Below are 23,967 nucleotides of genomic sequence, written 5' to 3' on the forward strand. Positions count from 1 at the left end.
AGTCACATTTGAAAAAGGGTCTCAAGTGCTTTTGAGAAGGTCACCCTATGTCACTTTTGAAAATGGGACTTATTATTAATAAGCTGTAGCTTATTATTACAGCTACAGCAACCCCATCAGGCTGGCAATGAACCCATATACACTAGAATGATCTCGATATAAAACTCTGCCTTGCTTCATTCCCTTCCATCCCCACTGCTATTGTGGCAAAAGACCACACGAATACTAGGTAGCAGGGGTGAAATTCCTCACTGTGCAGAGAATCAGCTCAGGACCTATCCGTTACTTAAGCCCTATTCGGAGACTTTCTTATTTTACGGGCCTTGCATTTCACCCCTTACCAACAACAGTTGACTGTGTGGGTTTCTAATGATCTCTCAGTTCTCTGGGGAGTTGAGCATTTCCCACAGAGGGCTGAATTCAATGGGAGCTGAAGGACACCAGTATTTTCCCAGGCGACACTCAGCCTCCTGCAGGATTGGCCCGCTACATCTGCTAAATATTTCTGCAAGGATTAGAGAAACTGTGCTCCCCCAGCTCAGCACCAGAGCAGCTGGCTGAGAAGCTGAGCTGAGGTTTAGTCCCACCAGACAGATGAACTATATATTCGGTACCCAATCCGTGCAAGGTGCAGGATGGGAAGTGAGGGGTATTGTCTTTCACTATGGCTGAACGCCCCCTGCAGCCTTCAATTTACATACTGCCAGCAGCACATTGTAAACTGGGGAGCAGTTGGGTTCCACGGTAGGTGGGAAATAGGGTGAAATGGTATTTGGTCATGTGAGTTATGCCCTCCACAATACAATCCGTATCTCTGCATCACAGTGATAAGTGTACTTTAAAAACCCAGGATGTGTTTCTAAGGGCCTGTCTCCAGTGCAGCTGGGCACGGGTAGGCAGGCATGGGCAAGCTGTGCTCCAGCTAGTATGTTAAAAAGAGCAGGGTAGCAAGGGCAGCAGCTCGGGCTACTTGCCTGAGACATGCCCAGGGGGTCCGGGTGGGCTTGTTCTCAAGTAGCTACCCCGAGCCGCTGCCCTTGTTACCCCAGACACACTGCTATTCTTAGCGCACTAGTGGAACGGAGCAAGTACTTTTGTCTACGTGTGCTGGGGAGCACCCTCCCAGCTGCAGTGGTGACAGTCAAAATTACAGCTAACAAAGAGAAAAGGAGGACTTGTGGCACCTTAGAGACTAACCAATTTATTAGAGCATAAGCTTTCGTGAGCTACAGCTCACTTCATCTGAAGAAGTGAGCTGTAGCTCACGAAAGCTTATGCTCTAATAAATTGGTTAGTCTCTAAGGTGCCACATGTCCTCCTTTTCTTTTTGCGAATACAGACTAACACGGCTGTTACTCTGAAAGCTAACAAAGAGAGACTCTGGGCTCAATCCTGCAAGGAGCCAGAGCCCCGATTTAGCAAAGCACTTAACTTTAAACACTGCAAATTCTCCCACTGCAATCAAGGACGGGGGCGGGGAGTTAAGGGCTTTGGTGGATCGGGGCACCTTACAGGATCATGCCCTGTGCGTTTGGAACTCCCATGGATGTTAATGGGAATTCCATGTGCTGAGAGCGGGACAGGGCCTGTATCCTTCACTTGCTCTCTTGAAAATAAAAGCTGGTGGCATTTTGTGTCTGGGTAACTTGGAGTACCCAAGACTCTCAGGCTCAGATAAAGGAGGACTGTTGTGTACTTTGTACAGCATGAACCTGAGTCCTGCTCTCAGCCACAGGTCCTCCCGCTGCCACACATTCTGGGACTCAACTCTTTGTGTTTACAGAGGATATTTTTCTTACCTTGAATCCTGGCATTCCTGGAGGACCCGGAGGGCCTGGGGGGCAGAGAGCTGGACACTACACAAAACAAACATTCGTGGGTTTAGCTAGCACAGACAATGGAGCAAGGTGGGTGTCATTATTATTGAAGGGGAAAATATGCTGGTCAATAATACTAACACTAATACCTAGCTCTTATTTATTGTTTGCAGGATTGCTGTAGCCAGGTCAATTCCAGGACATGAGAGAGACAAGGAGGGGGAAGTAATATCTGTTATTGCACCAACTTCTGTTGGCGAGAGAGACAAGCTTTGGAGCTACAGAGCTCTTCTTCAGGTCTGGGAAAGGCACTTAGTGTGTTAACTGCCCGATTCATCTTGAATGTTCTGCTGTGTAACACTGAGGGCAAGTCTACACTTAAAACACTGCGTGGGCACTCCTGTAATGCTTTCATGAAGACACTCTAAGATGAGGGGAGAGAGCTCTCCGGTCTGCATCGTTAATCCACCTCCCCGAGAGGATTAACTCTCCCGCTGACATAGTGCTGTCTACGTGGGGGGTTAGGCTGGTATGACTACATTGCTCAGGGGTGTGGATTTTTCACACCCCTGAGTGAAGTAGTTATACCGATATAGGCCTGTAGTGTAGTGTAGACCAGACCAGAGTACCTTTCCCAGACCGGAAGAAGAGCTCTGTGGCTCCAAAGCTCATCTCTCTCTCACCAACAGAAGTTGGTCCCATAAAAGATATTAACTCCCCCACTTTGTAGCTCTTATAGCACTTTTCATCCATAGAACTCAAACACTTTACAGAGGAGGCCAGGATCACTATCCCATTTTACAGATGGGGCTACTGAGGCACAGGGAGTTGCCCTAGGTCACCCAGCAGGCCAGCGTCAGAGCTGGGAATAGAACCCAGATCTCCTGAGTCCCCGTCCAGTGCTCTATCCACTAGGCTACACTGCCTCCAAAAAAACTGAACATTTCATGAAAAAAAAATCTACATTTTTCAACAAAATTTTAGAAATGTTCAGTCCAGTTCTAGTTAATAACCTCCAGGTTTGCTTCCTGTGATGCTGGAATCTGTTCTGTGGCCTAATTAGCGGGTCTGATTAACACACGAAAGAGGTAATGGCTGTCACTTCATACTCTTTTCAACAACAGGAGATGAAGTGAGCTTTAGCTCACGAAAGCTCATGCTCAAATAAATTGGTTAGTCTCTAAGGTGCCACAAGTACTCCTTTTCTTTTTGCGAACAACAGGAGAGTATTTTCTCAAGTCTAAACTTAGCAGGTGGCCTCGGGGGCTTGGGAGCAAAACATGAAACAAAACTGGGCACACGAATGGATTCTGTAATCCAGGCTGCAAAGCCCCAACTCAATTTTAGACATCTCCTATGAACATATACCTAGGAACTCAGGATTGGAAGGGACCTCCTGGGTCATGAGTCCAGCCTCCTGCTATCACAGGCAACTCCAGCATAGAATCCTGTTCATAAACTTACCAAGCTCCATCTCAAAACTAGTTAGGTTATTTGACCTCACACCTCTGATGATTAGAAAACCTTCTTCTTTTGCATCACCCAAGACAATCACCTACTGTACATGTCAATGGGAGTTGCATACCTGAATCCAGAGTAATATGGTCTCTTCTAGCTAGACTTCCTAATATTGTCTGTGACCCTGGCTGAGTCTGGAAAACATAGGGCCTATAGACATCAATACTCACTTCCATGGGCTTTGAATCAGGCCCCAAACCTCCTTATTCTAAAGAGAACAAGGATATTTACTTACAGCAGACCATGTCCACTGATCTTGCTCTGCTGAAAACCTGGGGCTTAGTCATGCAAACAGTTAGGAATACACTTAGCTTTACACCCATTTGAAGTTGTATTGATCTCACCTGATCAAAGGAAAGGCTCACACAGAAGAGTTTATAGGAATGGGAATTTACTTAAAAACAAAGCAAACTATCAGATTCTCAAGCTGTGTCTGGCCTGCATAGGAGAGTCTTCTAGAATTTCACAGGGATTAAATCAAAAGCTGTATAAAAGTTTAAGGGGATTCTATAGCTAGTACTTCAAAAATCTATAGAAAATAAAGAATAAGATCTTTCTATCGGGTTTTTTTTTTAAACCTTTGTATATAATTCTGTAGCAGGGAGATAATTTTCTATTAAATTCTATAGCATGGCCTAAAAAAATTACCAAAAAAACCCTTATTTTCTATTATATTCCATAAGTCTTTTCCATAAGGCAGTGTCAACAAGATAGAAGCTTTTTTGGTGTACTCTAATTAGGAAAGCAAAGAAGCTGTCATAACAACAGCTGTGAAATCTTGAAATGTCACTTATATTGCTCATTACCTTAATGTCTGTTTCATTCCTTTGAAATAAAGAAATCAAGACATTTGCTCAAAAAGGAAAGAACAAACAAGGCTTATGCCCATGGGAACAAGGTGCCGCTGTCCATGGAAATAAACAGCAAAACAAATTTGACCTTTTCTGTTTGAAACAGCTGCATGAAAAATGGTCTTCCCTTATGAAGTGCTAAAACTTGTTTTTATTAAACTGGCATGGGATCAAACATATGCAAAATCAACACTAGGGAAGCAAGGATCAAATTGAAGTAAAATGACAAGGAATAGCCTGCAACAGCACTAAAATATCTGCATATTTGAAAGAGTCCAAGGCCCTGATACGGCAAATACTCATGCACCTGGAAGACATTATCCACACAAACAGCCCCATTAATTTAATGGGATTACTCTCATAGATAAGGCTACTCCCAGGCATGTTTGCACCATCTAGCCCTTGTATGTTAAAACAGACCTATGTTCGCCCAGACCCATACATAAAAAATTGTTTAAGGGGTTAAGTTAAAAAATTGTTTCTACGATATAAAGAAAAACCTACCTGAAGGTCCCCGCCGCCATCAGGAAGAACCCCTGGAAGACCCTATAACCCAGAACATTTGACCTTTTAAATATATCAACACAAAGCACCAAAGGAAATGTTATCCTCAGAAAACATATTTTATTGACACAGATATTTTCCACTTCTGTATTCCCCTCAAAGCACTTCACAGACATTCATGAGTTAGCTAGGTCAATATATTTACACTCCTTTTACAGAGAGGTAAAATGGAAGCAGCACTAGGTTGAATGGCTTGCCTGAGTCACACAGGGGCAAGATGGCCAGGGCCAGGCCTATGAGCCACTTACATCCTCCAGATAAGGATGAAGCAAGGTCACCCACCTCACCTCGGTGGCAGAGTTAGCAACAGAACTCCAGAATCCAAGAGCCCTGACAGCTAGTCACATGCTCTAACCACTAGACCATACAGCTGCCAATGAAGTGAGCTGTAGCTCACGAAAGCTCATGCTCAAATAAATTGGTTAGTCTCTAAGGTGCCACAAGTCCTCCTTTTCTTTTAACACAATAGCTGTGGCTTAAGCAGACCGACATAGAGGTGTGGTTATATCTGCAGGATGTGGGGAGGAACCACATTTTCCAAGGAGTAAATTTTCCAGAGGGAACCCCAATTCCATTTTCCCAAGATTGGTATCTTCATGAGAATTTCCCCTTATAGGGGTGGGACTTTCCACTCATTGTCCAATGCAGAAGTCTTTAAAGAAGACCCATCTCCTCAGTTATATGTAATTACCAACCACCCTACCCGCACAATTACTCCACTATACACAAAAGCTAGTTTTAGGATATGTCTGATAGAAACGTAACCCACGCTGACACAGCATGGCGTCCGTCCTGCTCTTGGGTGGCTGGTGGTGCGCACAGTGGTGGGGAAGCCAAGTACAGCCATAGCTAACAGAGGTGGCTGTTTTAGCTCACACAGTAGAGGCTCATGCTTTTAGATGCACAAGTTAAATCCCAACAGCCAGCAACCCATACAAGGGCACGGCATTACAAGAACACAGGGTCTGATCTAGTCCATCAGACTGTCGCTCCATCTAATACAGGCTCTTGTCACTGTCAGGGTAAGCAATCCCTCCAGACAGGGAGCTAGACATCTTCACAGGATCATCTGAGGGTGTTCAGCACCTCACCCGATCAGGCCCCAAGACCAGCTGTTTTTGAGGAATGCGAAGAAAAATCCCGTAACAATATGGCCAATCACACCATGGTTACCCGGGAGGAAAAATCTTGCCAGTGATCAGTGTATGCCCTGAAGCCACATGGCATTGTATCATGCCCCGTACCCCCAGCATCAGCAGGAATATTAAACACTCAAACACAGGAAATAAACAGTCATTGCTTTCCCTCTAATGCAGCATTTCTCAAAGGAGGGTCCAGGAGGGTATCCCAGGGGGGTCCGTGGGCCCTGCTGATCAATGCCTCCCTCTCCCTCCCATACCTCTCCCTCCCAGCGCCTCCTGCACACTGGGGAACAGCTGTTCAGTGGTGTGTGGGAGGGAGGGGAAGGAGCAGGTGCGCTCGGGGCAGGGAGGCAGAATCATGTCCAGGGCCGCTGGCCCCGCTGATCAAGTCAGCGGCCTGCAGGAGGCACTGGGAGGGAGAGGGAGAAGCGGGGATGGGGCGTGCTCGGGGGTGAGAAGAGGAGGGGTAGGGGAGAAGTGGGACGGGAAGAGGTCGGGCGGGGGCGGGGCCTGGGGCTGAGCAGCGGGTTTGGGGGGGTCTGCAAAATTTTTTAAATCAAAATAGGGGTCCTTGGATTCCTAAAGTTTGAGAACTACTGCTCTAATGCATTGTTTTTAGCTTGTAGAGAACACTTCAACTTAAGGGGGGAGTTTGAACCTAAAACAGCAAAAAAAAAAGCAACTGTCCTGTCAGCTGCTTCCATGGGCACAAGAAGATGACTCCAAAAACCACACCAAGTTTAACTTTCTTCGTGCTTATTACACGGAAAAAATCGCAACTTACTGGAGGTCCTGGAGGTCCAGGCTGTCCTGGGAATCCTGGAAGACCTGATGGTCCCTAAAAGGAGTGAGAAATAATAAGAATTCCCATATACACCCTCTATAGAATCTCTCGGGGGGGGGGGGGGGGGAGAAGAGTTCACTGAAGGACCCAATCCTGTTCCCACTCAAAACAACAGACGTTTTGCTGTTCAATCCAACGGGAGTGGGGCAGGCCCCAAATACTATATATGAGATGAATGAAGATAAGGTGGTTTTCTTGGGACAATTTCACCATATTAACAACTTGAATGAAAATCTGAAAAGAAATTAAAGTGATATCACGTTTATTAATGCGGCATAAGGGGACATGTCTAGAAGAGGACTGAGCCCCGGTGTCTCTTCCTGCAGATGCTTTTGTGCCTGCCAAAGGAATTGCAAGGACAAATCTGAGTATTTGCACCTTCATTCCTGCAGTCAGAGGCATAAGTCCTCAGGACTTGCCCTTCGAAATGTGAATGCAAATTTTGTGGGGGACTGCAAAAGGAAGATTTGACCCAATATATTAAATAGCTTCATGCCAGTGACACACTTGAGCTCCAAGTGTGAGAAATCCCTTGCCACAAAGAATGGACACCATTGTCACCAGCTAACCTGCACACATGTGGCATGAGAAACAAAGCCTCCATTTGCAGTTACAGCTTACACACTCTGTAGACTTCAATCACTAGAGGGCAAGATGACTGAACACACTTGAGTAGCTCTGGCATGGTGGCTGACACATACCCACTGCACTAGCCAGTGCAGGGAATGGCACCTCCTGCTGGCCTATTCACAGAGCAAGTGTGGCATCACACTCTCATTAACCTTCCCAAGTGCAGCAAGAGGCCAGGAATAGACCTTGTTCTTCTGTGGCTGCAGGATGGTCAATCAACGGGAATTAAACAGCAAAGGAAACTCACAGGTGGCCCCTGAAGTCCGTTTCCACCCGGGAGTCCACTGGCTCCTGGAGGCCCCTGTAAAATAGAGTCAGAACATTACACATGCTGTTACCCAGGAGACCTCTCACAGTACAAAAGCAAACTCTTTACACTCCTCACCCCTCCCACTCAGGGACTGGTCCAATCTTAACACCCCGCTGGCCTGACGCTCCCTATACAAACACAGACACTGCCTGGCTACCTGTGCCAAGAAGGATCCCCTTTCAGGGGAAAGCAATGAAACGTTCTCACCAGTTACAAAGCTGCTGCACCCTGTGGCTGCTCTAATTCACATCAGTGGCCAAACCGGCCTCCAGCAGTGTAAAGGTCGCAGCAGGCCACCCTTAGCCAGGGCTCCACACCCACTGGACTTAGCACAGCTCAGAGCACTCAAGGATCTGGGTCTGTGGGTGGGTTTTGGTGAAAATACCAAAGTAGAACACAAGCAATGTAATAATTTAGACCAGGCCTCAAAAAGGGGGTTCACTCTTAAAACTTAGGTCAACCTAGCTACGTTGCTCTGCAGTGTGAATTTTTCACACCCCTAAGCAATATAGCTAGATTTTCCCAACATTCTAGTGTAGACCAGCCCTGGGAAAGAGGCTGCTACTTACCGGAGGGCCTGGCAGTCCCTTGCCCTGAAAACAAAATTTAAAACAAAGAAAGATCATTTGGAAACTGACCACACAAAGAGTGGATCATTGTATCAAAAAAACACTTCCCCCACCCCAACACTCCTCTAGCCCCTAGTATTCTAATTTAGTCAGAAAGTGGAGCCAGAGACAGTTACTGAATCCTAGAGTTGTCGTCTGTATTTTCCGTTCACTTTTCCTCTTTGTTGCCCATGGGCTATTCTCTGCTCTAAGATTCAGCCAGGGACCCATCAACGGGTCATGTGCACATATGAGGGGAGAAGTATAGCCTCCCCACCATTTTTTCTAACCTAGTTTTCTCTACAAATCTTTTGCTGTTGAGAAGCCACTTCTCTTGGCACCTGGTAAAAGCTACATTAAAAGAAAACCACCTCTCTGGGGACATGAAGAAAAAAAAATACCATCCCCGACAAAATAAGGACTATGACCAAGTTAATGTTATGTGACCGAGTTATGTGGCCGGCTGCTGGCCCGTAAACACAGAGTTTAAGATGATATCGAGACCTCATAGATTCCAAGGCCACAAGGGACAACTGTGATCACCTAGTCTGACCTGCAGTATAACATAGGCCATGTCACATGTGCGTGAGGTATGTTATCCCATCTCGACTGTTCTGACCTTGGGAGCGGACAGTCTATTGAAACTGACAAGCAACCGAAACGCTTGACTCTTGGTGCACCTTGATATTCTGCCTCCTGGTCATAAGAAGAGAGGACCAGCAGTGTCTGTAGCATGCGCTAATAATGTTGCACACTGCATTAGTCATGCCTGTTAGCTCCCTGGGCTGAGAAGCTGGATTTTTAATACCATAATAGTCACCACCTTGGAAAAGGCTATTTGATTTTTCAGCATGAAGGAGCCATGGTTTTTTAAATGCAGTATTTCAGTGGAGAGGTTATATCCGGAATTAAACACACGTCCATCATTTAACTTCCTGGTAGGCTTTTTGCGGGGCTTTGTTACCAAGTCATCAGTACTGATCAATGTGGATTTAGCTCTAAATTTTTCCATACCATTTGTTCAAATAGCTACGGTTCAATGCGACTCCCTGGTAAATAAAGAGATCTTCTAACACAGCTGTGTGGATTTCAGAATTATTATAAAATCTCTGAGGATGCTTAACCAGCTGGATGGTTCAACAGGCTGAATGTTCTGACAGCTCCTTTTTACAAGCTGGAAAAGACTTTATATTGCCCCGTGCAATGCCGATGAGTTAGCATATGTCCACTGTTGACAGGAACCACACTGGGTAATTTATAAATGTTGGGCCAAAGCCCACTGAAGCAATAGAAAGTCTCCCACTGACTTCAGTGGGCTTTGGATCAAGCCCTTGAAGGCTAAAACTGGTTTTATGTATTTTAAATATATATATTTTATATAACACCCTCCCCCGAACATCTCTACTTAGTACATGATCCCTTTTCATTTCTGAGCCCTTATGTTTGGTTCAAGACAAGACCCACATCTTTTCTTCCCCTGTGATCCGACCCTCACAATGAGATAGCTGTCATCAAAATGGGCTTTGCTGGTACTTTACTATGGGGAATTCTGCACCTTTATTACACTGCACAAGTCTGCACATTCTCAGAGTTACTTACAGCTGGTCCAGGTGGCCCTGCAGGTCCTAAAGCACCCTGTAGAATTAGAAACAACAGAATATGAGTTAGCGGGTCAGGCCTCTTCACAGAAGTAAAAAGGGAGTTTCCAATCCAGATGTCAGCCTGCTGGCTCATACCATCCAGAACTCACCAGATCATGGGATCACCTTCCCCTGGGGAAGTTCAATAGCATCTTACACATGGAAAAGTGAGACTCAGTTCACAGACCTGAGTAAAAGACCCTTTGACATGTCTGATTAGTTAAATGATTCAAGAACATTCTTGATGCTCAAGAAGAGCCCCCAGGAACCTCTTTCCTACTCTCTTAGAAAATCTGTGAGCCGAGATTAAAACATGAGACTCCACTAAGTGAGACTAAATATGGGGAACCACAACACACAACAGGCCCCAGATTGGTCACTGGGAATCTTTAAAGTTTGCTACAGATATAGCAAATCTCACTGGCTCTCATTTGAAACATCCTGTTTCATACTTACTTCATGCTGTGGACGAGAGCTATATTTGAAATCGTTTACAGGATCGGGACCCAACTGTACTGCATTTTATTAATTCATACATTTCTCCTTTAAGCAAAGATGTTTAGATTTCATGACTTGTCTGTTTTTGCAGGCTATTCTGGTGTTATTTCCCTTTTGCTTTTGCATTCCAAACCTTAAGTTTCATTTACAGTTTTCTGAGAATGTTTGCAATCTTAAATTTTACTCTAAAATCAAATCACTGAAGTTGCTAAGTTCCTGCCTCATTACAGATAAGACAGACAGCTGGGCTTTTTTAATCCCTTTGTTGTGTTCTGAGTGTGCCAATTCTGGAAAAAACATATGAAATTAATCATTGGTTAATGCTCCAAAGCAGACTAAATGGAAATGGAAAATGAATGAAGAAAACACTGTTCCCTGCATGTTTACAGCCACTGAACACAATGAGTTACAGAATGGCAGGCCTCCTGTAACTTAATCCCTGCCCTTGTTGCCATGTGAAATGACAGGAAAGATTTGGGCTTATTCACATTGGTGTTGAGGGCAAACACATTCCCCTCTGAGTAAGGGACTGTGCTCAGTGGTGGGTGCTGAATCATACAATTCCCCAGATGTCTTCCCTACAAATATCTGGAGACTCAGAGGGCTTATCTATAAGCACAGTGCAGTACTGACTATAAATAAAACATTAGCCAGCAATACGATAAATCTCACGGCATAGATGATCATTCATACTAATGCCACGCCTAGCGGACTGTAACGTCAAACAGGGTTGTCATCCCCACCTTCTAAAAACTGGCAACAGGTTTGTATTTCTTTGAGAAGACTCCATGACATCTTTAGTGACCCTGGAGTCTTCACTCCTGCAGGCCGGGTTTTGCAAAATTTTTTGGTGTGCCAATATGCCCAGGATCAGCCTTTTGACTGTGTAATTAACCTACCTTAAAATCTACACTGTACCGGAACAGTCAGCAACAAGCCTTAATGCAGTAACAGATCCTGGAGCTTGAGGGAATATTTGCACTGCACACTAAACCGAGGCTCCAAGTCAGGTTTGAGCTCAAGCCCCCCTTCCATCCACACACACACACACACACACCCCAATCTGACTCCAGTCCGCAAGTATTCAGGACCCAGGTTGCGGGGGAAGATGGGTCAGAGCCCAAATCACACTGTGACTCAGGTCCAAGCCCTGCCATTTTGCAGAGTGGACACAGGTCAAGCCACAGACCCAAGTCAGACGTTCTGCATAGTGCACTGTGGATGTTAGCATGGCTGTAAGACTCAAGTTCAGCAACTGCAAACCCAGGTTCACAATGCAGTGCAGAGGCTTAAGCGAGGGCTTGGAAACATCCAGCCTGGGTCCCATAGTCCCGGGCTTACAATGCAGTAAATGCACACCTAGTTAGCTATTACCAGTCTATTGTCATATCAAAAAAATGACCTTCATCAAGACATGCTTTTGATGACACCAGTAACAATGAAGAATTCCCAAGGAAATAGCATGGTATGCTCCTAGCAAATGAAGAATTCAGAGACGTTTCTGCGTGGCATACTAATGCCTGAGTGGGACTTCTCCCATGCTTAGGCACGGATGTAAACCTTGCAAGATCGGGTCCTAAAATCCTAATTTAATTTCTAAAGGGCTAGATTGTGAGCCCCTAGTGTGGAGCAGCCGTTGCTGTTGTAGAAGGAGGTAACTACAGGAACCAAAGGTTATCTTCCACCATGGAAGGTGGGGACAGATCAGGGAATCACATGCTTGATTGCAGGTGCTGGTTACTACTGTGTCTGATGAGGTTTAAATACAAGCTCTCCGTGCTTTAGATCACCCTCCCCCTGACAAGTAGCCCCACTGATATCAACACTGTTATTAATGTGAGCAAAGGGCCTGCAACCAGGCCCAAACGAACTGCCTAAGGGGTATTGCTGATCAGGACCAGTTAACAAAAATGGTATTAGCAATAGCTGAATGTATAATCCGCCAGCCCTGCCACCCGTGCTGAAGAAGCTGCACAGCAATGGAAGACCTCAACCCATTTCAGAACCATCATAAACCAACAATAATATTGAAAGGCAAATAACGTGTCACCATGAAAAAGGGGGTGGGTCCAATATACAATCCGATTTACATTAAACCTGAAAAACACCCCAGTGGCAGCTTCTCCCTTGCCTTAGGGCTGCTTTGTGCCACTCTGTCTGCCCAAAACAGCCCTACAGCGGCATCCTACAGCAATACAGCTCCTACAAGACCCTCCTTGGAGACAGTGTAGGGGGCACGTGCAGGGAAACCAGAACTTGGCTGGGGCTTCCCTACATCTCAGCAATTCCCAGCTGCTGTATCAGCCCCGCAGGGACATTGATGGCCACTCTAAGGTACACCCAAGGACCAGCCCTGTGCACAGCCAGACCAGGATCTGAGCAGCACAGAAGGGAGCTCAAAGCCTCAGTCAAAGATGTGGGTCAGTATTTTCAGGGGCCTTTGGGAAAATGGGAAGGGGAGAAGCTGAAGCAGACCTCCTGGGGGAGCGAGTTCCACTCCCTAAATGCACCTGTATCTACCAGGGAAAATGGAACAGTTTACTTCTTATCTCAGATGACTGGCGCACACAGGATCGATGTCTACAGAACATAACTTAGGAAGCTGCGAGGTACCCAGGAACTAAAGGTTTATACAAATCCATGCATGGGAAATGCATGGGAGTTCCACAGAAACCTGCTTCAATGTGAATCTCTGGGTATTTGGGCAAAACCTCAGTAGCAGAGTCTTTTTAAAGTTTTCACCACCATTGTTAGTCTTAGAGAACAATTTATCGGTCCAAGTAACACACCATCTGGCCTTCCCACGATATTGCTACCACCTGGGAAATGAAAGAGCATCAGGAGACCAGCTCATGTTATTTCAGTGCCATCAATGGCTCCAGGAAGCTTGAAAAAGTCAATGAAATGTGTAAACACACAAATAGTAGACCCCACGCCTGACCCTCTTTTCTACTGAGAAGAGTTTCTGCTTGAGTTTAAGCTGACTGATGTTCTCAAAGTTCTTAGCCTATTCTTAACCAGAAAGGAAGGAGGTTTAGCTGTGACGGAGTGAGGAAAATACAGCCAGACAGCACGTTGACTTAATTATTCATTTTAACAAGCATGAGGGAGGAGGAGGAGGAGGAGGAGATGTGCCACTCTTATTCAACGTGAGTTATAGTGAGCTCATTTTTTGTTCAATGGCACCAACACAGGCCTCACATTGAATTTTTCTATGCTGCGTTGATGCTCACGACACGAGATAGAATGGCTTTGTTCTCCAGCACCCACAGCTCTTTACCTGCGTCGCTACTATTGTTCTCAGTCGCTGCGATTCCAGGGAAAAGGCAGAACTCAGAACAGTAAACGGGGAGGTGACAGACTCAGACACACAAGAAGCGACGTATTTATTTATAGGACATTTTAAACTTAATGCTCAGCCAGTAAAAATCACCATCCATTTACAAAGAAAGCCCCATGCGAGTGGAGTGCTCGTCTGTTACATTTGCGGACCCTCAGGATCCGATTGCCGCAGGGTCACAAAACGCTTGCCCAAAATCCATGCCCAATTTGCACATGCAGTTCCCATGAGGGCATACACAAACGGTCGATTCTGCCAGTGTGTATGTGTAATTGTGCATGGGGACTGCAAGCACAAACTAGAACCACCGCACATGCCATGGTGAACTTAGCCCCCGGGTTTTCAGAATTTCACCCACATAATTGCATACGTAGGCCCAGATATTGAATCGGGCGGCATGCATGGAACCCCTGTGAAATTGCCAAAAGAGCTCCCTTGTCCTCCCAGCAACTCCCCAGGGAAAGAGCGTGAAGGTCAGGTTCCCACTTGAAGAGCAGCCTTCGCGGGATTTTCTCCTTGTCTTGGGGAGTGTGTCAGGCTGCCAGGGGTGCCTTTGCACTCCACTTGCCTTGGCTGTTATTCTTTTTTGATTTTTTTTTGGGTGGGGGGGTGTATTTTTTTAAATGCACAGTTTAGAAATGGGTGGGGGGGGAGGGAAGTGAAAGCAGAAGCATAGACAATAAATTGCAGGTGTCTCTGAGACAACACTGGCACAAATGCACCCTAACAGCCCCATTACCTTCTACTGAGGAATTTTGTGTGTGTTTGGAGACTAGTCCGTCAAGAAATATAGCATCTTTCAGAGCCTGTCAAATTAGGCTGGGATGAACCAGTTCTGATAAAACTCTCGCATGCCACCACCCAAAACTTACTGAACCAGAAGTTATTTTTCTATGGGCTAGGATTTTTTAAGGGGCCTAAGGGTGCATAATCCTCCTGGATCCTTTAAACATGCCAGTCTTAGAGTTCAGAAGATTTATGATAACTTTCACTGCATGTTCTCTTTCATGCCTTCCCACGTCCTGGTCCAGATTGCTGTCAGGAGTGGAAGTACTTAAATATTATGGCCATGTATTTGGGTTCCACAGAACATGCCTGGGAAATGGAAGGGACCTTTATTTTCAGAGGGATTTAAAAGGAAGCCAAAGGACCCTCACTCATGGTTAAAACTTGGCACCCAATCGCTCAGCCAGGAAGCCATTATTTTAATTCAGAACTATTTCAGGGGCATTTTCTGAGTTTGAAAAGAGTCTGAAATTATATCCAATTCAGAGTGTGATAACAGGACAGATAGAGCTGGAAAACAACTCAGTAACTGCTGGTCAGAATGTCTACTTGGTGATCCCAGGAAGCACTGCCATTCCACCCCAAAATGTCTGCATACCAACCCAGATTAGAAATGTTTTCCCTTATTAAATTTAAAGAGGATGGTTAAGCAAACAGATTTCTGAGGCACCAAGTGCCTCATTAAGAAGAGTCTTGCTAGGAACAGGCTGTAATCCGATAAAAATCAACTCTGTTGCAAATGTCAACCCCACCATTGTCCTACTGCATATAACTCAGGTTTTCTTCTGATCGCTTTCATCTTTAACCCTAAAACCTTTACAACCACGGAAGACAAGGCTAGATACCTCTCCTGTAAAAAGAAAATGTTAAGTTCCTGACACCTACTGAGTTAAACCTGGATTCTGCTCCCACTGAAATCAATTGCACAACTCCCATTGACTTCAGCAAGGCAAGTTCAGGTCCTTAATACATAACAATGAAGGTTCCTTCTACTTTTCAACAATTATAGGTCAATATGCAGTCCTGGAATCAGATGGTATGACACAGTTCAGTGGAGGTGCATCAGTTAATGTATTTTCTGACTCAACTCATTCTCCTGATAACACTGTGCTTTCTTTTATGATTGGAAAATGATCTTACTGTAATTTTTTATAGTGGGGCAATATTATTTCTGAATATACATGGATACAGTATATAAAATGCATGCCTAATATGGCATTCTAAATTCAGACATAAATATGAATTATGAGTTCTAGAAAGTAGTTGAGTCTTGGTATTTGCTCAGAGATCCACTAATTTATTGATGCATTCTACATTGTAAAAAGAAAAGGAGTACTTGTGGCACCATAGAGACGAACAAATTTATTTGAGCATACGCTTTCGTGAGCTACAGCTCACTTCATCGGATGCATTCCACTGAATAATAAATTCTCCTCACTGTATTTTCCACTGAATGCATCCGATGAAGTGAGCTGAGGCTCACGAAAGCTGATGCTCAAATAAATTGGTTAGTCTCTAAGGTGCCACAAGTACTCCTTTTCTTTTTGCGAATACAGACTAACATGGCTGCTACTCTGAAACCATTCTACATTGTGTACAGTATAAAACACTAAACCTCAAACAGCCCTGTCATAAATATAAAGGGAAGGGTAAACACCTTTAAAATCCCTCCTGGCCAAAGGAAAACCCTTTCACCTGTAAAGGGTTAAGAAGCTAGGATAACCTCGCTGGCACCTGACCAAAATGACCAATAAGGAGACAAGATACTTTCAAAAGCTGGGGGGAGGGAGAAACAAAGTCTCTCTCTTGCTCTGTGTGATGCTTTTGCTGTGGACAGAACAGGAATGGAGTCTTAGAACTTAGTAAGTAATCTAGCTAGTTATGCATTAGATTCTGATTCTTTTAAATGGCTGAGAAAATAAGCTGTGCTGAATGGAATGTAGATTCCTGTTTTTGTGTCTTTTTGTAACTTAAGGTTTTGCCTAGAGGGATTCTCTATGTTTTGAATCTAATTACCCTGTAAGGTATTTACCATCCTGATTTTACGGAGGTGATTCTTTTTACTTTTTCTTCTATTAAAATTCTTCCTTTAAGAATCTGATTGCTTTTTCATTGTTCTTAAGATCCAAGGGTTTGGGTCTGTGTTCACCTATGCAAATTGGTGAGGATTTTTATCAAGCCTTCCCCAGGAAAGGGGGTGTAAGGGTTGGGAGGATTTTGGGGGGAAAGACGTTTCCAAACGGGCTCTTTCCCAATTATATACTTGTTAGACGTTTGGTGGTGGCAGCGATAAAGTCCAAGGGCAAAAGGTAAAATAGTTTGTACCTTGGGGAAGTTTTAACCTAAGCTGGTAAAAGTAAGCTTAGGAGGTTTTCATACAGGTCCCCACATCTGTACCCTAGAGTTCAGAGTGGGGAAGGAACCTTGACAAGCCCTTTTAAAATCTTTTGATCTTTTAAATCTTTAAAATCCTTTGGCATCAGCAATAAGGTGATAATCTCACAGCCAAAATTAACTGTTTTCTTGTTTAAAAACTTCTCAGGGATGACAATGCCATTGGTATAGGAACAGTCCCACTACTAAAGTCAATGGGAGTTGTGGACAGTGGGAGAACAGACCTAGAGTGTCAGAGTAACTGAACTATTTCATTAGGGTGCTTTAGAATCTCTTTGCAAAACCAAGAGAGGCAGAGCCTTTATGGGAGAACAGAAACATTTATCAATAATATGGTAACAGAAGCTAAAAATCTCTTGTGAATACACTGCCATATGCCAAGCACACCTGTTCATAGTGACAGCCAGAAGAGCCTTTTTACACATAGAGGCCCAAGTTTAGGAAAACATCCTTATTCAGAAAAGTACTTAAGTATGTGCTTAACTTTAAGCACATGCTTACACCCATTGAAGACAGTACGCACATGCTTGTATTGCATTGACTGCAACGGTTCTTACGTGCTTTCTTGAATAAGGGTCAGAGGAAACGAAGTTAGGATAGCAATGCTGCAGTGCTAAAGCTCTGTTTTCAAATTCAACAATTTCTTCCCATGCTTTTATTACACTGACTATAAAAAGACTTCCTAGATGGATCGCTGACCTTAAAAAGATGCTTTAAATATCAACAGATCTAAAATTTGCACCCTGCTGACAAACCGGTTTTCAAGACCTGGGAACATGTCTCATCTGAGCATACAGTTAGGTCGTTGTGTGTGCTAATCATGAATTTGCATGCTTCAGCTAAATGCTTAAAGTGTGAGTTACTTTGAGCATACATCAAATACTCAGATACCCTGTTTGCACATGGATATCAGGTGTGTGCGCTCAAATGGGCACGTGCAAATATGGGTAACAGAACGTGCAAATGAGGCACAAACTCACTCCTGTTTGTGTGGTCCAGGCCTTCTTTGTATTGAAAATCAGGGCTAGATCCTAGGAGGTGCCAAGCATCCCCAACATTCCCCTTGAAGGGAAGTTGAGAGCACCCATAACTTCACAGGATCAGGCCCTTGGGCCCCGTGGGTGGGGATTTTCAAAAATGTTCAGCGTTGGCCTAGCTGTGCTCCCACTGAAGTCAAAGATAAAAACACTCACTGACTGCGATGGGAGCCCAGTTCAGCCAAAGGTGAGTGCATCAGAAAACCTCCCCCTAATTATCTCCTCTTTGTACACAACACCCTTCCACACCTTCTGTTTTTACTGAAGACGACTGCAACAGAGATGGCGTCTCAAGTGGAGAATGCCAACACAGATGGGAAGCAGCCAAGAGCACAGGTTTGCTCCATGACTGACCATGCTTGAGAACCTAACACAATGTAATACCTAAGGCAGACATCTCTCTTTCCCATAGTGCCCCTTGGCAGCGTTCCTATAAGCAGGTATTACATGAAATGGAAAAAAAGAAAATCCATCTTGCTTCTTGCTGTGAAGGCTGTGACACCCATGCTGATGCAACTAATGAGGTCACCATGTCAAGTGTGACCACGACCCAGGAATGAATGAAAGACACCAGTCCACACAACTGATAAAAAAAAAAAAAAAAAAAAAAGCAGCAGTAGAAAAAAAACAAAACCCAGGACCCTGTACTCAAACCACAAATAAAGCCCTAAGAACGGTATTTGGATAAACCTGGAAAGCCTGTTAATTAAATTTATGTTTTACACAGGCTCTCTGAATGCGTCAAGGAGCTAGTTATGCACCAAAAGCATCACATGATCTGGTCTGCTAATGGTATTTCCTTATCCAGGACATCCAAGACCAGTTGCGTACATGGCTCTCTGAGGCAATTAGAAACAAACCAGTGAAATATGTCAACACGCAAACACCTGAAATACAAACATTAGACCCAGTGCACAACCCTAGATCATAATTGCATGGGGAAAAAAAAAATTCTGGGAGATGAGAACAGCGGGTTGGTTTCAAGCATACAAGGGGTGTACTGGGCCTAGCACAATGGAGAAATGATCCATGACTAGGGCTCCTAGGTACTCGGACTATACAAATAATAAATAATATCCTAAATGTCACCAAGTTACAAAGAGATTTGAAATCACCATTGAGCAGTACCGTGAGAATATAAATGTAAGCAGACTAAGGATTTAAGTTCTATTACTTACTCTTTCTCCTGGTGGCCCATTTGGGCCGGGCGGGCCATCAGGTCCTGTTAAACCCTGGGACGGAAAGAAAGGCAGAGATAAGAGCAGAGAAGAAGACAGATCTAGAGCCTGTTGGAAACTCCAACCAATATCCCTATTACAGAAGAGCTAAGGGAGATGGGTGTCCAAATCCCATGAAATCCTGACCACCATCCTCTTCATGAGAAACCAGGGACGGAACTGAAAGTACATGGGTCTCTTCTGCTCGTTCAGCAAGTCTGGTGAAACATCCAAGTCAGTTACTGTTTAACCACAGCTAAAATTTGGGCCAAATTTCCAAAGCTAGGGCCAACGGGTGCTCATGCAGCCCAGGGTGTGCTCCTACAGTGGCCTCAGAACCCCAGAGTTGTGCATGCAATTATCTGATGTGCCCATGCAAATGCCAGTTTTTGCATACAGTGGGTATATGTTGCACCTACTTTTGAACATTTTTGGCTCTTGAAGGTTTTGTCCTACTTTCATGGTTAGATCCCTAATCGGATATTAAAAATAAATGTCTTCATTTAATTTGCCTCTAAAGTAAATGTTCAAAACACATATGGCTGTTAAAAGGAAGTGTTATTCCATCAGTTATTCATTTTAAAATGGTTACAGTACTGATCATTTTAACTGTGATTTGGGGTGTACTGTTTAAAAACATGTCATGAATGTTAAGAAAAAAGAATCGATAGCCGTATGTTTCTGTGTCTTGAAACCTGTGAGGTTCCAGATTCTGGGACTCCGTTTCAATGCTTAGCTTGGTTTAGGAACAGTGTTATAAGGCCTGATCCTGCAAAGATTCCAGTGGAACTGCTCACATGAATGAAGTTATTCAGGTGTGTAAGTCCTGGCAGGATCGGGCCAGCAAGCAATTCAAATCCCTTTTCTAGGATCACAATAAATGAGACAGCGCAATAATACCATACCTTTATACACAAATGTCTTCCATGTGCTGCAGTACCATGAAGGGATTCCCATACTCACTCTAAGTCAGGGGTGGGCAAACGTTTTGGCCTGAGGGTCGCATTGGGGTTGCAAAACTGTACGGAGGGCCAGGTAGGGAAGGCTGTGCCGCCCCAAACAGCCTGGCCCCCACCCCCTATCCGCCCCCTCCCACTTCCTGCCCCTTGACTGCCCCCCCTCAGAACCCCCAACCCATCCAACTCCCCCCGCTCCTTGTCCCCTCACCACCCCCTCCTGGGACCCCTGCCCCTAACCGCCCCCTGGGACCCACCCCCATCCAACCCCTCCTTCTCCCTGTCCCCTGACTGCCCCTCTCCCATCCACACCCCCGCCCCCTCACAGCCCCCACTGGGACTCCCACCCCCTAGCCAACCACCCTCTGCTCTTCGTCCCCTGACCGCCCTCTCCCGGGACCCCCCACCCCTAACTGCCCCCCAGGACTCCCACCCCCTATCCAACTGCTCTCTGCTCCCTGTCCCCTATCCACACCCCTGCCTCCTGACAGGCCCCCCTGGGACTAGGGACTCCCACTCCCAACACTCCCCGTTTCCAGGCCCCTGACTGCCCCCAGAACCTCCGCCCCATCCAACTGCCCTCTGCTCCCTGACTGCCCCCGGGACCCTCCGCCCCCTTACCATGCTGCTCAGAGCAGCAGGAGCGCCCCACCCGGCTGGAGCCAGCTGTGCTCCCCTGTGCTGCAGGGGAGGGTCCGGGGGCTAGCCTCCCCGGCCGGGAGCTCAGGGACTGGGCAGGATGGTCCTAAGGGCTGGATGTGGCCCGTGGGCCGTAGTTTGCCCACCTCTACTCTAAGAGTACCCTACGCTTTGAGTGACCTATTTCTTGGAGTAAATTGCTCTTAATGGGCAGATGTGACTCAGTAGGACTCAAAATGCTTACGGTGTCCCTGTAAAAGCTACTAAAGAAAAGGAAAGTTTTAAGGTCAGAGTCAAATATAGGCAGGGGTTCAACATCTTAGAGGGAGGAAGGAAGTCACTGCCAGACAGATGAGGCAGTAGAAATGCAACATCGGGTCACAGTTTGGGTCCACCATGGGGAATGGAAAGGAGAGCATGGCCGGAGTGGGAAGGGAGAGCATGGAGTGACTGAGCTTGGGACAAAGTTAGATGGAGTGGAATGAGTCCACAGAGATGTCAGGAAACCCGGAAGGCAAACATGAATTGGGTTTTGGAGACAGACCCAGGATTAAGTGATGGAGGATGGGCTGCTACTGGTCACAATTCCTAGGCCAAGAGTGACCTGGCTGTAGCATTGACCTCTCTGAAGTATCAAGAATGGGAATTTAAGGTCATAAAAGAGAACCGTAATGGACAGGGAGGAAAGTGATTAACACGTGGATAAGGGATTTCAGCAAAGTCAGGGTTGGTGTAAGGACCAATCCAGGGAGAGTTCCAGAGAGGGTGACAGACAGCATACAGAAACAGAAGAGGTGGTGTGAAGAAGGCGATTTGGGTTAAGGATGAGTCCAGGTTTTCGGGCCTTGGAAGGAAAGTTAAGCAGAGTGCAGTGAAATCAGAGAGATGAGATAATGCAGGGTTTTGGTTGGTTTGTGTTTTCACCTAGGAGAAGAACTTGAGTCTTTGAAAGATTCGGTACTAAGAAGTCACGGTGTAGCGAGGACCTGATCGAGCCAGAGAGCAATGGGAGAGACGGGGCTCAGGCAGATGTCAACAGATCTAGAGCTGGGCTGCCATCCCCCTAGAAGCAGTGTTCAAGCCAGCAACGAAACAACTCAGAGGAAGGAGACAAAAGGAAAACAGGAAGAGGCATGTTTCAGAGTAGCAGCCGTGTTAGTCTGTATTCGCAAAAAGAAAAGGAGTACTTGTGGCACCTTAGAGACTAACCCATTTATTTGAGCATAAGCTTTCGTGAGCTACAGCTCACTTCATCGGATGCATGCAGCTCACGTAACTGTAGCTCACGAAAGCTTATGCTCAAATAAATTGGTTAGTCTCTAAGGTGCCACAAGTACTCCTTTTCTTTTTAGGAAGAGGCATGTGCTCCATAATGGAGGATAGCAAGTGTTAAACGTTTAGCCCAGCAAATATACAGGATAGTTAGGAAAACCATAAAAGGAGACTGACGAAGACATTGGGATAGATTCTCAGTGGGTATGAACAGTCATAGCTCAATGAAAAATCAGTGGAGCTATGACAATTTATACCAGCTGAGGGACTACCCCACTGCCTTTTCTCAAGGCATTGGAAATTGTCTAGTGGAAAGATGGCTAGTGTAACAAGCCTTATGAAGATCAGATATAGTGAGAGAGATATGTGCTCAGAAGCAGGCGATTAACCACTCAGAAGGGCAAACCTCACTAGTACATAAGGGTCAAAGATCAGAATGAAAGAGGTCGGCAGGTTGTGTAGGAGGTGAGAGAAGACAATCTCCAGAACCTTGCTGAGGAAAGGGAATGTACAATAATTACAGAAGCAACTGTATAGATAAAGGGACACTGCCAGGGAGTTTAGAACCAAATTTAGGTTATCTTTAAAAAAAAAAAATTACTAATAGTAACAAGACAAGTTTTTATAAGCCACTTTAAAAACAAATCAATTACATTTATGTTTAAAGATTTCCTCGTAGTGTTTGCAACCAAGCACCATAGCATTGCACTTGTCCAGATAATCTATTTTTATTTTCCTTGTTTATATAGTTTTTACCATCAGAATTTCACTCAGCTGGCAGAATGAAAGCAGACATGATGTATTTTGAGTCAGTTTCACTTCCAGGTTCTCATAGTACAAAGCTACAGCATTTGGATCAAGAGATGGAGAGCTGTACGTGATCTGGTTAGATGCTTGGTGGCAGGCAGTCGTAGTATGCTAGGCTCGGAGACCCACAATTCTCTGAATGCAGCTGCTGTGCTCTCATCAGGAAGGTAGATATGTGCTGATTTTAGGGCAGGACAGTGCACAATGAGCTACAGGACAGCAAAGAATAATGCCAGGCTGCAAGAAGTCCATGGAAGACTGGCCAGTTATGGTTTCAGTGCTCTACCATTGCATTCAAACCACTAGATCTCATACTAGTAATTGGCCTTTGGTAGCACCTTTACCACCAGATCACAGCCGTGCCTCATTTGCACTAAAAGCCAGCTGTACATGGACTAATGAAGCACATTCATTAAGCCTTGAAGAGCCACTGAATCCAAAAATATTAATTGGTTTACATTCATGCATTTTGAAAGGATTTAACCGACCAAACTTTATCAGTTTGATGTTTTGCTTCCTCATTCCTGAATCAGAAATGTGTGTGTCTATTTTCATACTTGATTATACAGCAGCTGTATCAGTGTTTCAGTAATTTGGCATCTCAAGATGGAAAGGACCAAAAGACATCAAGCACCCATACAGGACTGAAGAGGTTTATTCTGAACCTACTGGGAACCTAGAATCCACTTGCAACAGAACCTGAAGAAAATCTGAACTCTTGTAGGTTTGTTTACTCTTGGCTCATGCCACTGATGCTTCAGGTGGGTGCAAACAGCCCAAATAAAAGGAAGATTTTGAGGCTTGCACAATGAACACCTGATGATTTAAATGTTCTCTACACCTCAAATCTCCTGAAACTACAACAGCCAGAGGCTGTTCTGGGCCACTGGGAGTAACCATGAAGAGAGACAGTGCTGATCATATACATCATCAAAACAGGTCACTGACAGCCAGTGCCTAGGATAGACCACTGATGCGCTATGTTTTGACTTCGCGCCGATCAAAACATGCTGCAAAACCCAACAACTACTAAAATTTGCTGTTTGCATTGCTCTCTCATAAGATTTCCCCTGGTGCGTAAGACACAGACTCAGTTC

At 45.0% G+C, this 23,967-nt stretch overlaps 1 protein-coding gene across 1 annotated transcript in view; it reads right to left on the reverse strand.

The window, feature by feature from the left end:
- Window positions 1-23,967, reverse strand: part of COL9A3 (collagen type IX alpha 3 chain) — a 72,354-nt gene that overhangs the window by 37,618 nt on the left and 10,769 nt on the right. Inside the window, exons 5-11 of the mRNA XM_073309113.1 lie at window positions 19,158-19,211; window positions 9,884-9,919; window positions 8,246-8,269; window positions 7,614-7,667; window positions 6,677-6,730; window positions 4,691-4,732; window positions 1,800-1,856 (exon numbers count right to left, since the gene is read on the reverse strand). Of these exons, the coding sequence (XP_073165214.1) occupies window positions 1,800-1,856; window positions 4,691-4,732; window positions 6,677-6,730; window positions 7,614-7,667; window positions 8,246-8,269; window positions 9,884-9,919; window positions 19,158-19,211 (321 nt within the window). The remainder of the gene's footprint in view (window positions 1-1,799; window positions 1,857-4,690; window positions 4,733-6,676; window positions 6,731-7,613; window positions 7,668-8,245; window positions 8,270-9,883; window positions 9,920-19,157; window positions 19,212-23,967) is intronic.

The sequence above is a fragment of the Lepidochelys kempii genome, chromosome 13 (genome assembly GCF_965140265.1).
Source record: "Lepidochelys kempii isolate rLepKem1 chromosome 13, rLepKem1.hap2, whole genome shotgun sequence".
Classification (NCBI taxonomy): Eukaryota; Metazoa; Chordata; order Testudines; family Cheloniidae; genus Lepidochelys; species Lepidochelys kempii.